Source organism: Pollicipes pollicipes, unplaced genomic scaffold, assembly GCF_011947565.3.
Source record: "Pollicipes pollicipes isolate AB1234 unplaced genomic scaffold, Ppol_2.1 Scaffold_3447;HRSCAF=4054_pilon_pilon_pilon, whole genome shotgun sequence".
In the NCBI taxonomy this organism is placed as follows: Eukaryota; Metazoa; Arthropoda; class Thecostraca; order Pollicipedomorpha; family Pollicipedidae; genus Pollicipes; species Pollicipes pollicipes.
Window position 1 is genome coordinate 3,677,747 of NW_023596297.1, and position 17,079 is coordinate 3,694,825.

Genomic DNA, 17,079 nt, shown 5'->3' on the forward strand with positions numbered 1-17,079 from the left:
CCTAGGTCTGCCGCAGCTGGAGGAGGAGAGTGCGGCGCTTGGATCTGCTGCAGCTGGATAGGAGTGTATCACATGGATCTTCCGATATCTCCAGTGTGTATCGCCAGGGTCTTCCGCTATGTGTTTCCCAGGCATGTAGCAGCCTGTCACATGGGTCAGCTGCTGCTGAAGAATGAGTGCCTGTACCCCCGGGTGTGCTGGGCTACTAGAGGAGGGTGGTTCACTCGGGTCTGCCGTTGTACATCACGGATCTGCCGCTGCTGGGGAAGAAGAGTACAGCACCCAGGTCCGTGAGGATCGTAAGTCATCACTCGATCACTAGACCCGGCGTACCGCTCAGAAAAGCCTAACTCGCCGGGCTGTTCGGGGACGAGCCTGTTGTGTGGCCATAACGGCGCTTTATCCGGTTGCCGGTGGCCCGCAGGCGTGCACAGCCGACCGGGTGGCCGTATCTAACCTGGAGCGAAGGTTGAACCAACCCGCCTGACCTGAGCGCACGGTCTGTTGGAGCTGCGCAACACCTAACGTGCAGACGGCTGCTCGCCCGCCCAAATGTGCCGCCACCGGCTACAGCCGGCCGTGCTGGCACGCCACCAGGCTTTCGCTGACGTCTGGTAGCTGGCGGTGGATGCATGCGACCAGACAACAGCAGAGCTCCAGTCCTGTCACTGTCAAGTACTACGACTCAAGCGCCGACTCGCTCAGGCACCGTCGCATCGCGCATCGTTGCGCAGAGCCTTAGATAAGTCTTTGGAACCAGTCGGGGAGGGCGGGGCAGTCACGCGCATCCCTAGGACGTGAGACTGCCTGGTACGCCTGCCCAGAGAGCTCATGTGCTGCGGAAATCGCCGGTTTCTCCGGTCCTTATGACTGCTGACCGCTTGTGATGCTCTCGTATTGTGGCGGCAGCGGATGAGACAGTAACAATGGCGACTGCCCCGTCGCCGTCACTGCTGGCAGCATTGATGGCGGTGACAGCCGCGACAATGACGGCCGTGATGATGCTGGAGATTTGATCCGTATGCAGCACATGGCGTGATATTGTGCGTATTTAAATTGAAGAGTATAGCCGAAGGCGTCCTGCGGCCGATATCTCGGCCGCCCGTTCAGTGCCTGTCATGGGCCGCCGACGATGTGACTCCCAGTGACGTCACGAAGCCGCTAGCGTAGGGTGTAAACAAATCGCCTGGTGGCGTACGGCTTTGCACTGCCGTGCTTTCAGCGCTTAGGGTCCGTAAGCTCCCCGCGTGGGTGCCGTGTCTGCGCGGTTGCATATTGGACCCGCCTTGCGTGGGAAGTAAATGGTCATTGGGTTTTAAACGTTTTTCAAGGATGACGAAAACCCAAAGAGTGGGCAATCAGCTGCCTAACAATTTACCTCAGTTGCAGAACCTGATCAAAAGGGATCATGAAAGCTATCAAGAAGAGGTAAGTATATATTGCATTTAAATGCCCTTGTAGTCTTGAGTTGATGTTGATCTTCAACACCATATTCTTGATTTACTAGAGCTGTGAGACGCCTAGAAGATCTGGCTGTATACCTTATTAGGACATTACATTTCTCTGCTGCACTGAGATCACAATGGTATCACAACCTTAGTCATACAAAATGCAGCATCACAATGTCTTGAAACATTGGTGTTATACTCTGAAATTTGTGGTGACCATAAACCAAACTGGGGTCTCAGATTTGCAGTGTTCATTAGCTGAAATTGTTTAGGCATCACTGCCATGGCAGGCATGTTCAGCACATATGCTGTTTTACAGTCCAACCACAACCATGCCACTTTGAATGCTTCCATTTTGCATTACAGAGATGGTTTGATGGCAGCATGTATGGCTCCACTTTTTCTCCAACAGTTTGCTCAGCAGTGGCGGCACTACCAGTCAACCCTGCAAGTCTTCCGGCTGCAGCCTGACCAGTACAGCCAGAACTTGGATGAGCTCACAATGTTTGTGGCACAGGCAAGTTCAGTAGCAATTTTTATTGACGCTTGTTCAAGGTGCCTCATGGATGAAGGTGTGGGATGGTGCAGGTGAAGTAGCTTGAATAGGATATGCAAAGGTGACAGTACAATATTGCAGGAAACACATGGTACAGGTCACCCTTTGTACTTCCATCACCATGTTAATGTCAGGTGATGCCCTTGCTTGCCCAGCATTTAAGGTATTATATTCAAGAATTAATCAGCATCCAGCAAATTTGCCTCCTCAATGGACCCTGTTAGCATCTACAGGTCAGATAGACAATCAGCATTTCCAAGTTGTAAGAGCTGTGACAGTTTTTCAGGCTCTTGCTGTTTTATATTTTGATTGTTGTGATGCATTGATTCCCAGAGAAGCAAAGGCTCTCTTATACAGATGATAAGTGTCAGGCTCTGAAACTGAACAGAGACCCATTGTTACCTTGCCAGTTGACTGCCTCCAGCACCAAGGAACCAGTGAGCATTGCAACCTGTTATCTGGAAGGACACCAAATCTGGAATCTGATCTTAGGTCTGGCAGAGTATGTGTCCTGGATGGTGGGCAGGTGTCTTTGGCTGTGGGTACATGTCCTTGACTGTGGGTGTTTGCCCTGGACTATGAGCATGTGCCCTGAACTGTGAGTGCATGTCTAACTGTGGGTATGTGGCTTGGACTGTGAGTATGTGACCTGGGTTGTAGGTATGTGTCTTGAACTGTGAGTATGTGTCCTGCACTGTGATCATGTGTCATGCATGGAGAGTATGTGTGCTGGTGTCCTGTGAGCATATTGCTGCGGTTGCTGACTGCCGGCCCTGCTGTCCTCCAGGTGGCCCACTGCTACCCGCAGACAGTGTCTGCATACCCCCAGGAGCTGATGGACACCCTGCGCCAGTACAGCACCGTCATCGACGCTGATATGCGGATGGTAAGTGGCGCTCAGTCGCAGCAGGGCGGCTCGCCTGCTGCCGTCCTGCCCGGCCCCGTCCCGGCCCCGGCAGCAGGTCATGCATCGCCAGATAGCCAGTAAAGGTGTGCTGTCTCGGACTATGCCGACCGTTGGAGAGGTGGCTTGGAATGAATTTTGAGCCTCTCCGGCCGGCGGATAGCACTGGCGCTGCCGTGAACCTGGCGGTGACGGGATTGCGGGCTCGTGCACAGCACCGCTCCTCGCTTTCCTTCACATTGGTGATCAATGCTGAATTGCGCGGCTGAAGGCACGCTGTAGCCGATCCCCGCCAGCCAGCCGGGCCGGGGCACGGGTGCCCACCTGACGCGCAGCGCACCGCCGTCACCCGCAGACGTTCTGCAAGGCGCTCATCCTGCTGCGCAACAAGAACCTGCTGGCGCCGACGGCGCTGCTGGAGCTATTCTTCGAGCTGCTGCGCTGCCAGGACAAGGGGCTGCGGGACTTCCTGCAGGGCCACATCGTCAGCGACATCAAGAATGTCAACGCCAAGCGCAAGAACATGAAGCTGAACACGGTCAGTTAAGCGGACGGTCGTAGCAGTGAGACCTGCGCGGCGGTGATCATGTGTCTCGCACATGGATTTCAAACTCGTGACCTTTCACGGACTTTTGTGCTGTTTATATTGCGGCAAGGCTAGTGATGGACGTAGACGTGGTTATACTGCTAGTGGTGGTCTTGTTGATTGGAGGTTTAAGTCGCGCCGATTGTTTAGGTCATTTTGCGCCCTTGCATTTTGCGCCCGCGCGGTGATCTTGTGTTGCCCATGCAGGTGCTTAGCATTCTGCTGTAGTGTACCTTTTCCCCACTCGTAACGGGGTACGTCCAGGCATGGGCTTCCGACCATCCTACTCTGGGTTGCTCTAGATGTCATTTCACTGTTTGCTCTGTGCTGGCAAAAGTCGCAAAATTCGGCGCATGTGGTACTTGATGACATGCACAAACTTGAAATTCTAATGTTGCAGTTATGCAACTACAATGTCGCTTGACTGCAGCATTAGACCATTAAATTGCTTATTATATTACTGGCTTGTATTTATCTGATAGAGATAGAGGTGCGAATGTAAGCCATGATTTTGTACTGTACGAGGCAACGCGTCATTTGTATCGTGCCTGTGAAAGCACGTTCAGCATGTCACAATATTCCAGTCAATCCGTCATGTTTCAGACTCTGCAGAACTTCATGTACGGTATGCTGCGTGACAGCCACGTCAAGGCAGCCAAGATCGCCATGGATGTTATGATCGACCTCTACAAGAAAGGCGTGTGGAACGACCAGAAAACCGTCAACGTCATCACAACGGCACTCTTCTCTAAAACCACCAAGGTGATGGTGACGGCGCTGAAGTTCTTCCTGGGCAAGGATGAGGATGAGGAGTCTTCTGACAGCGAGTCCGAGGTAATCACCGCTGTGGAATATGTTTTAATCCGAGAAGGCAGGAAGACTGCTACTGCGGTACTGCACTGCATGCTTGCTGGTATTAAGGACGATGGAACGTTGTAAACACTGCCGTTAAATCGCTTTAAAGGGCCGGTGTGGTATCCAGGGACATACCTGAGATGTGGTTAAAGAGGCCGTGGCGGCTTTTCGTAGAATTTGTAGGAGACACAGTCATGCTGAAAGCCGTCACATTTCCACAGAACGTGATTTCTCCGCGAATTTCGGTCACTTCGTTTTATGTCAGTGGGCCTTCATAAGTCATTGTGGTTTTACGACGGACTCGGCTGCTGAGGTTATATGGTGTCGCCTACCTGTCATGCTGGTAGGAAGGGCGGGCACTGCGGGGAATCGAACCCGGTACCTTTGGGTTCCCAGACGCGCAGTGGTCAACGCAGATGCATTACCACCACACTATCGGCACTGCTATGCCATTGGGTCGTAGAAACGACGTGCCTGAAGATTCCCGTCCACATTTTAACCAGTTTTGTCGGGATCTCGTATTCCTACAAATTATCACGCGCATGACATGCTGCCACTCATGTTGGAATCGCCACTACCGTCACCCGCGGCAGATATCCGTCACTCGGCACTTCTCCACGCAAGCAAGCTCACTTTTTCATTTCCCCCAAAGTGCCTTTTCCAGGTGACGCCTTCTCAGAGGTCTCTGCAGCCCGTGGGACACGCGCCCCTAGCCTTGACCTGACCCGGCCCCTGAATATAACGGCGCTTCTCGAACGTTCCAGTGCAGGTCAAGGGGTCTGGCCTCAGAGTCGGTTGGGTTGAACAAAACCTCATGTGTTTGGTGGGCCGGAATTTGATTGCCTTTTTATCGATCGGTTTGGTCCCAGAAACGGTTGGGCCAGTGTGGCTATTGCCGCACCTATTTTGTCATTCTCTGTTCATGTATATAGCTGCACGTGCTGCTGCTGCGGCATGCGGCTGCTGCTGCATGTTACTGCATGCATGGCACCTGGCGCGTAAATCCACCTGAGCTGCCACCACAAGCCCTTCACCATGTGAATGCGGCGAAGACACCATCCAAGTAACGACATACACACGCTATGAATGTATTTTAAGGCTTTTTGACGGTCATTATCGATTTCCACGGCTTAGATGCTACCACGAAGGTTACCTGTCGCGCGTCTACAACGAGACGCCTCTGCATTTCTGCCATGCAATCAATGAGACAATATTTCGCGTTTGATTAGCATGATTAATGAGCGGTAGCTACCTAATCAGGTAAGCATGTACACGAACCAGTGTGGTTTACAATGGCAGTGGCTGTGTGCTCGGGAACTGGCTTTGCTGTGGAATATCTTGTGAGGCATACTTGAGAAACTAGTTTGGGGCAATGTAGCTCCGCTTATAGGTTGTAATTCACTAGTGTACTAATGTTAAACAACTGCATGTTGGCTGTGGAGATGTCGCTCCTGAACGATTTTCCGGACGACTAAAAGCCCAGCCAACGCGCCTTGATGTGTGGGAAGGGCATTTTTTGAAGGATTGCTATCGGCTGTGATTTATAATCACCTCCCGCCATTTGTGATCCGATCATCGTTGTTGTGTTCCAGGACGAGACAACTGCGGCCAAAGCTGTGATTTCTTCGTCGAACTTCGGGAGAAAGACCAGAAAAAAGAAGAAATCACTGGAGAAAGCCAAGGCGTTGACAAAGGTATGCATGCTTTCGTTGCGGATACATTTGTAAAGGTATAATCGAAGGTAGAATCAAGGCATCACTGAGAAGATTCGATTAATGTTGTACATTTTTGTATAAGTGCTATTGCAGGTGAACAGTCGCTCACAGCGACAAGCTGGTGTTCCCACTCTCACGCTCGCTAGGCATGCCAGCGACGCGGATGCACTCCCACCCGTTGTTCTCCGGTAACTGACCGCATCACTCCCTCTCCAGAAATCTAAGAAGAAGAAGAAGACGGGCGAGTCGTTCAACTTCTCGGCGCTGCACCTAGTCAACGACGCCCAGGGCCTGGCCGAGCGGCTCTACAAGAAGATGGAGTCGCTCAACGAGCGCTACGAGGTTCGCAGCGCGGCCGGGCTGGCGGCGAGGTCTGGTCACGTCGGCCGTAGCAGCGACGTCGGCGTAACGAGCGGTGTGGACTTGGACGGCGGGGCGGGTAATGTGCCGCCTGTGGCGCCGCGGCTCGGACGTGCGTCCCTCGACGCCAGGTGCCGGAGCTTGGGGTCACTGTCGCCCGCCTGGACGGGGAGTGTGTCGCCTGTGCGCTGCGGCTCGGCCGCGCGTCCTTCGACGCCAGGTGCTGGAGCTTGGAGTCACTGTCGCCCGCATGGACGGGGAGTGTGCTGTCTGAAGCTGCGGCTCGGACGTGCGTCTCTCGACGCCAGGTGCCGGAGCTTGGAGTCTGTCGCCCGCCTGGACGGGGAGTGTGCTGTCTGCGGTGTTTGCGGCTCGGACGTGCGTCCCTCGACGCCAGGTGCCGGAGCGTGGAGTCTCCGTCGCCCGCCTGGACGCGGAGTGTGCTGTCTGACTGCGGGCGGACGTGCGTCCCTCGACGCCAGGGGCCGGAGCGTGGAGTCTCCGTCGCCCGCCTGGACGGAGCGTGCTGTCTGAAGCTGCGGCTCGACGTGCGTCCCTCGACGCCAGGTGCCGGCTCGTGGGGGAGGGGGTTGCTGTCAGCCGGTGTTGACGCGCGATCCGCGCTGCCGCCAGGTGAAGCTGATGATGATGGGTCTGATCGCTCGTCTGGTGGGCATCCACGAACTCTTCCTCTTCAACTTCTACCCGTACCTGCAGCGCTTCTTGCAGCCACACCAGCGAGACGTGACCAGGATCCTGCAGTACGCCGCCCAGGTCGGTCCGGACGGCAGGGACGTGCTGCTGCGGGCGCGCGGCCGGGCCGGCCGACGGCCGCGCGACGCTGGTGCGTCCCACGTTCCAGACGGGCAAACGGCATGCTGCTGTCGATAGGTTTTGTCAAGACTGGATAAGCCTCGCGAAGGCAGATAGGCGATGTACGCGATGAAGCAATAACGATTTTTTGCGCACTTGACCAAATGTTTTGGTTCACACAAGTCTTTGGGATCAGATTACCGTGCGGAAATGACTTGCTGCGGACCCGTCTCCACCACTCCAGTGCAAAAGGTCAATCTGGCTGAAAGGTTTCGACTCGCCGTGCCACGGCTAGACGCAGCCGCTGATGCTGTCCTCACCATTTCGTGCCAGTGGTCAGCTGGCCGTCTCAATAACCGGGGATGGTCTGGAATACAAACGCATACAGTCCACATAGTCGGCCACCCTAGGGTCAGGTTCTAGCGTTTTCGCTAGCCAGGAACCAGTCCCAGGTGAATGTGCTGCTTTTGCGCGGGCTTGTCACAGAGCCGCGGGCTACCTGCATGTCCTGGCGTCCTCCGTACCGGCTACGGAGTGTGCCGCGCTTCCTCTGCGCCGACCCTCGCGCGTCGCCGGATCCCCGCGTCCGTCTGCGCGGCACCTGACGTCCCCCTCCTCCCTCCCGCGTCCGTGCGTCCGTCTGCCGGCTCTGACGTCCCCCTCTTCCCCGCCCCTACCGTCGCGCGGCACCTGACGTCCCTCTCCTCCCCCTCGGCCCCGCGTCCATCTGCGCGGCACCTGACGTCCCCTCCTTCCCCGCTCCCGCGTCCCGTTCTGCGCGGCACCTGACGCCCCTCCTCCTCCCGCCCGCTGTCCATCCTGCGCGGAACCTGACGTCCCCTTCCTTCCCCCCGCCCCGCCGTCCATTCTGCGCGGCACCTGACGTCCCCTCCTCCCCCCGCCCGCGTCCATGCTGCGCGGCACCTGACCGTCCCCTCCTCCCCCGACCCCGCGTCCATCTGCCGCGGCACCTGACGGTCCCCCTCCCCTCGCCCCTGCGTCCGTCATGCGCTGGCACCTGACGTCCCCCTCGCCCCGCCCGGCAGGCGTCTCACGTGCTGGTGCCGCCGGACGTGGTGCAGCCTATGCTGATGACGATCGCCAACAACTTCGTCACAGAGCGCAACTCGTCCGAGGTCATCACGGTGGGGTGAGTAGCCCGCCGCCCGGCCGGGGGTCAGGCGTCAGGGGCCGCCACGGCGGGTCCGCCGCCCCCGGCTGGTCTCCCTCCTGGCTGCGTTACCGGCACGGGTGAACGTTGTCTGTTTGTGAGCTGTGCAGATGCTGAGGATGAAGTTGGCGAGTTGTAATGTCGTTGATGGGTGGATGGTGCTTGAGTGCGATTTTTTGGTATCATTTGTGAATACTTGGAATGCATTTTATTTGTAAAATTTATCATGAGCATAGTTTCGGTGCAGTTATAGTTGTGCTGGAATCAGGTTTAGGTGACGCGCCAAGCTGACGTATGGTCGTTTTCTTGTTTCATCTTGGCGCATGGAACTGCGTGGAAGATCTCAAATAAAGTTTCATTTTCACTCCATGTTTCCTTTAAACAGCTACGTCCCGGCGTCTGCCGGCAAGCATGTCTCCCACCGACGACCGTCCTCAGGATCAACGCCATCCGCGAGGTCTGCATGCGCTGTCCGCTGGCGATGGGGGAGGACCTGCTGCAGGACCTGGCCCAGTACAAGAAGTACCGTGACAAGAACGTCATGATGGCAGCTCGCTCGCTCATCCAGCACTACCGACACACGCACCCCGAGCTGCTGCACAGGAAGGACAGGGTGCGTAGCGGACTGCCACTCTCACGCTGCCTGTGGCAGCCCCGCTGCTACCTCGCGCGCGCTCCGCGGGCGGGGAAGGTGGCCGCCTTGTCCTCGCTGTGTGCGAACATGAACCAGACGTTTGTGCGAGCGCCGCGCGCGGCGTGGGTGTCGCTGATGGCCGTGTGGCTGTACGTCGCACACAATACCGCTGCTGCGTGGGAGCCATTCGTCAGATTGACGAGAGTGGCTTGCGAGCGTCGGAGATCGTGCTCATATCGTGGCTCTTATCTTGGGTGTTGTGTACCGGCTACATCAGTGGTTTGGTCGCTACCCGGAGCACTTCGCGGCATCAGGTCTTGACTCCGGATGGGTGCAAGCCATCAATACCATTCCCCCAGTGCCCCATGTTATGCTTGCCTCCTGCAAACTGCTAAGACAAGCGTGCAAACGGATGCCTCGTAACGGAACGTGGTCTGCCACCAAACAGCGCCTGTTATGTAAGCGTCCGTGGCGGAAGGCCCGCAAGCTCGTCTAAGCCGCTCACCCCGCCTCCGCCGACTCGGCGGCTATAGCCAAGCCTCGGTTATAGCCACAGAGCTATTGGTTATATCCCGCGACGGCCTGGAGCACCGAGCATGGGGGCCGTCACCGAGAGCGAGAGCGGGCCCCTCCTCCGCGTGTGCCACGTCGAACAGCCGCCGGGTGACGACGGCGGGGGTGTTTGCAGGGCCGGCCAACAGAGGCCACTGGCGAGCTGGAGCGGCCGGCGTACGGCGCTGTGAGCGCGCGGGACTACATCCCTGGTGCCGAGGTGCTGGATCCCGGAGCAGCCGACCGCCGACGACGGCCGCGGCCAGGAGGACGAGGTCAGCTGGGGCCAGCTGGCGTCGGCTGGGCTTTTGCCGGGTCAGGTGGTCGGCCGGGCTCCTGCCGGGGTCAGGGAGGGGGTCAGCTGTGTTCATGCTGGGGTCAGAGAAGTCAGCCGGGCTCTTGCTGGGTCAAGAGGGTCGGGTTTGAAGGGTCGTGGGAAGGTTATTACGTGTTGGGCTGATGGGCTGGTGGGGCGAGGTGTGTCGTGGTTCATAGGCTTGAGTTGACGCGATGAAGATGGTGTGAGGACTGGACGGATCAGTGAAAGGTTACCTGGCCCGTGCCTGGGTTATTTTGGCCGCGCCGGCGGTCTCGGACCGGACGTCACAGGAGCATGGCTGTGTAGTGTCTGGCATGGCGCCGTAGTACCGCCTTCCCCGGGCGCCGGGGCGGTGTGCCCCGACCCCGGTTGGGTCCCCCAGGGTGTGGTGTTTGCTCGCGACGGTGGCGGCGGGACGTCACTCGAACCGCGCCCCAACTGCGCTTGCGCTGCTCCAGGACTCGGACGGCTGGGTGAACGTCTCGGACGTTGAGCCAGAGGAAGACGAGGCTGAAGAGGCTGCCGCCGAGTTGGGTGAAGAGCACGCTGCCGACGAGGAGCCGGAGTCGGACGAGGAGTCCGACGAGGCCGGGGGCGAGGAGGAGGATGATGACGAAGAGGAGGAGGAAGAGACCGGCGACGAGGACGCTGATGAGACGGAGTCTGCCCCGGGGCAGCGATCCAGGACGTCATCAGCGGGTGACAGCAAGGTATTGACTATCTACCGAGGATGTACCAGCAGTCATTAGGCACCCAGCGTTGTACCAGTCTGATGCAAGTAACGTTGACATGGTCGATTAGTGTGTGGGATGCGCGTGGTACCGCCCTTCCTGCCAGGGTGAGAGGCAGGCGACGCCATATAGCCTCAGCAGTAGTGTGTCGTTAAGCCCAATAACGTCGACGACGATAGTCGGTGTGACCCGTACGGCATTGGCATCTTCAGTGGCGTTGTGTAACGGTTGGTATCTTGTTATGATTATTTTTACATCTACGAAAAGCGGTCTCCAGCACTATAATTACGCTCTTGTCCGCGATGCACGTAGTGTACCGTGTCGGTGGCCGTCAGACGCGCTGAGTCGAGTCACACGGATGGTTGGAGGTGTAAAGCTACCGACGTCGTTGGCCTGGTTGCCTACGACGCCTGGCCTGGTTGGCCTGGTTGCCTGTCCTTTAATGGCGCAGCTTTGTGTGACCCCTGCTGTCTACTACACTGTGAGGGCATCCCACGTGTTGCCTGACATGTAGTGACCCTGTGACCTTGGTGGCCTGTGTGACCTGTGACTGGTTTCGCCGGTAGGACCTGCGTGGTGTGCGCGAGCTATCCGTGCCGCGCGCGGCGTCCGTGACTATACACCGCCCCTCTGACTGTCTTCCTGACCCGCACCGATTCTGTGTGATCCGTGCACCTCGCGTGGCCTCCGTCCTGCGCTGCCTCTCCGCCCTTCCCTGCGTGACGCAACGTTATGAGCGCTATATGACCGCCCGGTCGCGGCGCCCAATAACCTCACGTCGTAACAGCCGGGCTGCCGTGTCCGCAGTCTGTAGCGTCGGGCGGGCGCGCCTCGTCGGCCTCCAGCGCGCTCTCGCGGCAGGAGAAGGCGACGCGAGCCTCGGCCGTGGTCGCGTCCCGCCTGCTCACCGACGCCGACTTCCGGCGCATCGAGAAGGCACAGATTGCCAAGCAGCTGGACCCGCTGCGCAGGGGCGGCAAGCGCAAGGCCGAGGAGCTGGCCCAGGAGGAGAGGTCAGAGTATGGGGAGATCACAGGGCGACGCGGTGGTGAAATAAGCGGATGTTCAGAGGTGGGAGGATCGACGCTGTCACGTGGGTAACATAGCATTGTACACCGCCGTGGAATTTATATACTGACTAGCGGCGGATTGGCGTGGTGTTGTCTTAGCCCTTGTACTAGTCTCTCAGTCGTGCACGATGTGTAGTGTAACCGAGGTGGTTGGTGCAGGGGTGAGATCGTGACCCTGAGGAACATCGAGAGGATCCACAAGAAGCCGAAGGCGGACAAGGAGACGCGACTGCTCACCGCTCAGGTGTGGTGGCCGCCTCGGTGCAGAGGATCGGCGCTGGCACAGGCCAGCGAACATTGCTGGCATGCTCACACCGCTTTGTGGCGTTCTTGCGCGTTACATTGTGGTGGCTGGTTTTGTCATTTGCACGGGATAAGTGCAAAGGCCACGTGTACGACGCATTACTGGCCACGTGTACTGTATTCAGCGGCGCATTGTTCACGCCACATGTGTTTGTTTGCCGCCTCACGCTGCTACTGCGATACTATCTTGTCGGATGTGCCTGCGTGATGTTGAATTCGTAGTCGGGCTCTGTGATTGGACACGGCGGTGTTCCAGGCGGGCAAGCCGGACCGGGAGGAGACCAAGTTCGGCCGGCCGAAGGGCAGGGTCAATCCCAACGCCAGCACCACCAACAAAGAGAAGAAGAAAACCAAGAACTTCATGATGCTGAGACACAAGTTAAAAAACAAAACCAAGAAGTCGTTCAGGGAAAAACAGGTATGCCGCTCGCTGCTTTGCGATGGCTCGTGCTTGGCCCATCAGTCAGCCGTACCATACAGGTACATATGGGTACCATACGGGTACTAATACAGGCACCTATTGTCCGCAATCGGGGGACTTGCCGCTGATTTCCGCTTGTCGCCGCCCATCGCCTGCGGACAGGGCGCAGCATGGTGGTCCTCGATCCGTCCTGCAGCTGTGCCGTCTTTTTGCCCATACGATGCTTCGCTCAGCAGCTCTTCACTGTGTGTGCATCATAGCTGTGTTGTTGCTCATTGACACCTGGGCGTCCGGACCGCGTCTTTGTATGACTGTTGCCGGGAGTTATGAGGCAACACTTGTTGCGCGTCATGACCCGGATCTTGATTTATGACGACTTCCGACATAGATGTTTTGATTTCCTGCTTGAACAACTCCAAAATGGAACGTTCACCTTTGTGTAAAGTTTTGAACTAAGATAAGGGCTCGCTGCAGGGCTCGGAGGGGTGATGACAGTCCTAGCCTTATTAGCCCTAAAGCACCTCAGTTTTTTTCACTCGATTGGTGTTTTGCTGCCGCATTGTTCCGTGCGGTGAGACTAAGGAGGGAATTAAAGGCTATCACGTAACTCGAAATGGCCAGCCAATGGGCAGCGGCCCGGCTGGCGACGGCCGCTGTAGACGGCCCGGCGGAGCGGAGCGGGTGAATCAGGTCATCACTCGCTGTGTGACGCAATGGAACCGGAGCATTCCCCTCACAAAGCTGTGATGCTTCCTGACAGTGTGGACGAAAAGGAACGGCATGACCGTACGGGTCCGCCGTGCGGTATGCGAGCGTGTTTTGTCCTTTTCTGACGGTCCTCGCGGTTGATGACGGTCCATTTGGCGAGCGGTCCTCCGATTGGTGGCCATAACGTGATTTGTCTGTGCACTGTATAGGGCGCGTTCGGCGGACAGATAATCTCGGAAAAATCTACAGAATGGCGTCCGGCACCGCCAACACGGAAAATCATCCGGGACATTTGCCGTACCGAGGGAGAATCCCAAAAGCTCTCAGAGCGTGGTCAAGACGGATAATCTGTTCTCGCCACGCGTAGCTATGACCTTTGGCTGTGCACGACGCATGTGAGACGGATCGGGCGGCTAGTTTCTGGGCCGGCCGAACGCAAATGGGGAATCTCCCAGGTCGATTAACGGAGAGGTTATTATTCGTTGAATAATATTTCCTCGGCCGAACCCGCTCATGATATATGACGTGGGCAGAGCTCGAACGTTATGACGCCGCTCGTTCAGACTCGCATCCTTCCAGGTAGATATGGAGTAATTTTGTTAGACGCTGAGCCAGATAATTCACATCATAGTACATTCCATATAAATAGGTCGGACATGGCGTCGGCCGCTCACTACGATGCAGGATCAGCGTACAGCTGCCAGGCCGCCACGGCGCGGTGTCCTGTCCCAGACGCGAGCTTTACACCCTCGGCATGGTTATCAGAGATGGCTGCCTTCCTAGGTAACGTGAGATAACGCGATGCGCTGATTTCAGGAAAGGGCTTCTGGCGTGGGAGAATACGTGGCCGGCTGAGGATTTTTTATGTCGCTGTTGTAATATCGTTCCCGTTGTCTGGAGAGGTCGATGGCCTCGGTGTCCGCAGACAGCAATCACCGGAGCAGTGGATTACCCCCGAGTAGGAACTTCGAAACGGGCCAAGTCGGTCCGAAGTCAACGACGAAAATGGGTAGACCAAAGAACCGGGAACTATTTTGTAGCCGCACGGTGTTGCTGACACAGAAGAAAAGGACAACAGGGGGGGGGGGGGGGGGGGGCTGGGGTACTATCGTTGCGGTACCTATTGTCGTTGTTCACCGTGAGTTTCAACAATGCTGGGGGGACCTTTACCTGGATGGTCGCCGCCGAGTGCTCTGCTTCCCCCTGTCGCTGGATGTTGACGTGACGCCCGCCCGGGAGGCGGAGGGGAAGGGGGCGGGGGCTTAGTCCGTGTCATCTTGCACTGACTTTGATCAGGCTTCTTGATTCGTGATAAGAGGCCGGGTGTACGAGTGGCTCCTCGGCTGGCTGGGCACGCCGGTTGTAATTGGTCTTTCTCGGAACGCCAACTTGCATCTCGATAGCGTCATCTGTCAGTGATTAACTCGATTTCGATCACCTAACTCGTGTTCATTGGTTAGAGGGGAGGCATTATGTTCAGAGAACTTCAATGACGGTGCTCGTGCGATTATAAGTCTCGCTAGCCAATGCCATAATGTCATAAATAGCCATTTTAGCGTTATTGTGTTTCTGGCGTTTTTCTTCATTATGTCGAACTCCACTGTTGGTGCATAGGTCAACTACGGAGCTTGCTGCAATGTAATGTTCTTTTTCTCTCTTTCAGAAATCGTTGCGGGATTCATTATTGAAACGGAAGAAGAAGTCGAAATACTAGGTACAAAATGCGGACGCTGCTGCGATTGTATTTTAAACTTCACCAGCATGTCTGATGGACGTTTGCGCGCGTGCGCAGCGACTCTGTGGAGCGCAGGATCCTTGTCCGTCATTGTGTTTGACTGTGATTCAGGTGCAGTGGACACCTGTGTGACGTTGATGGACGACGAGCCTGTACGGTGTGTACAACACTGCGGAATACACTCGTGCCGGAGCACGTGTCTCGTCCTTGGCTGTCATCGACTCGGAGCCGTGCCTCCTTTGGATTTCTTCAGCTCACTGCCGAGACGCGTGATTTTGAGTTCAACGTGCGTCAGTCATTGTTTGCCGGTCCGGTTTAACCCTGCGCTGCCTCGCGGGACCATGATTGAACTGTGGTCTGGCACTATTCCATTGTAATCTGCGTTGTATCACGGGAACGCACAACACGGGTCAGCCATGCATCGTGTATTCATACCTAAACAATCTTTAAACACCATTTAGCAAGCCTGCAGATTCAGTCAAAAGTGGTCAGTGATCACTGATTAGCCGTCGTCGTGGCGTCGTGGACGAATCGGTGGCTGCGGGCGGACAGCTGGGCAAAATTATGTGGCTTGTAGCACGCGATTCGCAGTTAGGGGGTAGTCATGTATCGAAGTGCTGGCACCGCAAACTTCCAACGAACAACAAAGTGGGACGGAAGCGGGTCGTGGGATACGTAAGTGAAAGGAGCATGAAATTCTTGAGGAAGCCCAAACACAAGACCGGAGCGGAATTTTGCTCGTTACACTCAAGCAATAAATATGTTGCACGTGGCGTGGTGAGCCGTACAGGGAGGCCGAAACCGGGGAACCTATGCACCAATGATTTCGCCACTTTTCAGAACATCACATTCTGGAGCGTTGCAACGAGGGTACGTGCAACATTCTGTGTAATCTTGCAATATTTTTGTCTTCAAAATTTGTCTGGGGGAGGGAGGGCCTGCGTGGCCGACCAAGTCTGTTAACAATCCCGTGTTCGGAGCCTGTGGAACCGGTCGACATCAAACCTTCACCAATCGATGTGTCATATTCGATATCCTATTCTTACCAGAACATCATGACCTTAGGCCACCTCTAAGGACACCAAAAACGCCCAAAGCCACGAAAATCAGCTGGAGATAGCCACGTGCTCCAAACGTGGGGATCAGTTGGTACAAAACCTTTATCAATTGATGCATCATAGTCAATGTCCTGTTTTTTTCCAGAACAAAGGCCTTAGTAGGAAAGGCCTATGTATCGATCGACTGGTAGACTATCAGGTGGTTTTAACCGTTTTTGGTGACCTGTGACCTCATCCAAGGCCATCATGTTTTCCATTGGATAGGATATTGGCTATGGTGCATGGATTGGTAAAGATTTCTGCTGTTCGGTACCATAGGCTCGGAGCATGGGGTCGTCTTACAGTCAATTTTTGTGGTTTTGGGCGTTTTTAGTGACATTTGACCTGACTCAAGCTCTTTATATTTTAGACACAGCAAGATATCCACTATGACGGACTGATTGATGAATGCTGCATGCTGACCTGCGTCAAAGGCTCGGGGCGTGGGGTTGTCTGCAAACCTATTTTCCCTTTGTTTGTTTTTTTTGTATTTTTGGCGAGCTTTATCCTGATCCAAGGTTGTCATGTTTTGGAAGGGATAGAATAGGATATCGACCAAGCGGCATCAACCGGTGAATATTTGGATTGGTGCTACAGGCTCGGAGCATGGGGTTAGCAACAGGTTTGGTCGGCCGTTTTGTACGTTCCTCTCTGGAGTCTCTGCAATGTGAGAACAATGGCTATTGTATATTCAGAGCTCCACAACGTTTCCTGCTGCTCCTAACGGCATTAAAAATATTGCAATTCCCAAATGAATATTCTTCTCATGTGCTGTGCTTAAACACTGGAATGGTTTGTACCGTATGCACCTGATGTGCACAATACGATAACCGTCAGTGGAAAAGGCTTTCGATTGCAAAAAGGTGACCGCCAGACCTCCAAAACCACTTATTTTTGCTGTGCCTCTCTTGATCTGTGCATTAACGCGCCGCACACGTCACACACACATCGACTGGCCTTCGCGCGCTGATGCCAAAATGTTCCGCAAAGTGGCACCTACGGCCGCCGGCCAGTCGTTGCGGCAGGACGCTGATGGCCTGTTTTGTGGTCCATCATATCGGACTGGCGTCGAGCCTCGCGCAGCGCAGGTCAATAGATAAG

The 17,079-nt window shown here is 55.8% G+C and overlaps 1 protein-coding gene across 1 annotated transcript; it reads left to right on the forward strand.

Moving 5' to 3' along the window:
• The first annotated feature begins 1,238 nt into the window (after positions 1–1,238).
• Positions 1,239–15,087, forward strand: LOC119091650 (protein SDA1 homolog). Its single transcript, XM_037214460.1, is given in 17 exon segments — positions 1,239–1,428; positions 1,861–1,965; positions 2,792–2,890; positions 3,264–3,446; positions 4,098–4,328; positions 5,942–6,043; positions 6,281–6,406; positions 7,058–7,198; positions 8,284–8,387; positions 8,847–9,021; positions 9,731–9,823; positions 9,825–9,869; positions 10,372–10,623; positions 11,452–11,657; positions 11,874–11,958; positions 12,274–12,435; positions 14,810–15,087. Coding segments are annotated over 17 exon segments (2,256 nt in total). The 5' UTR covers positions 1,239–1,332; the 3' UTR covers positions 14,861–15,087.
• The last annotated feature ends 1,992 nt before the right edge of the window (positions 15,088–17,079 follow it).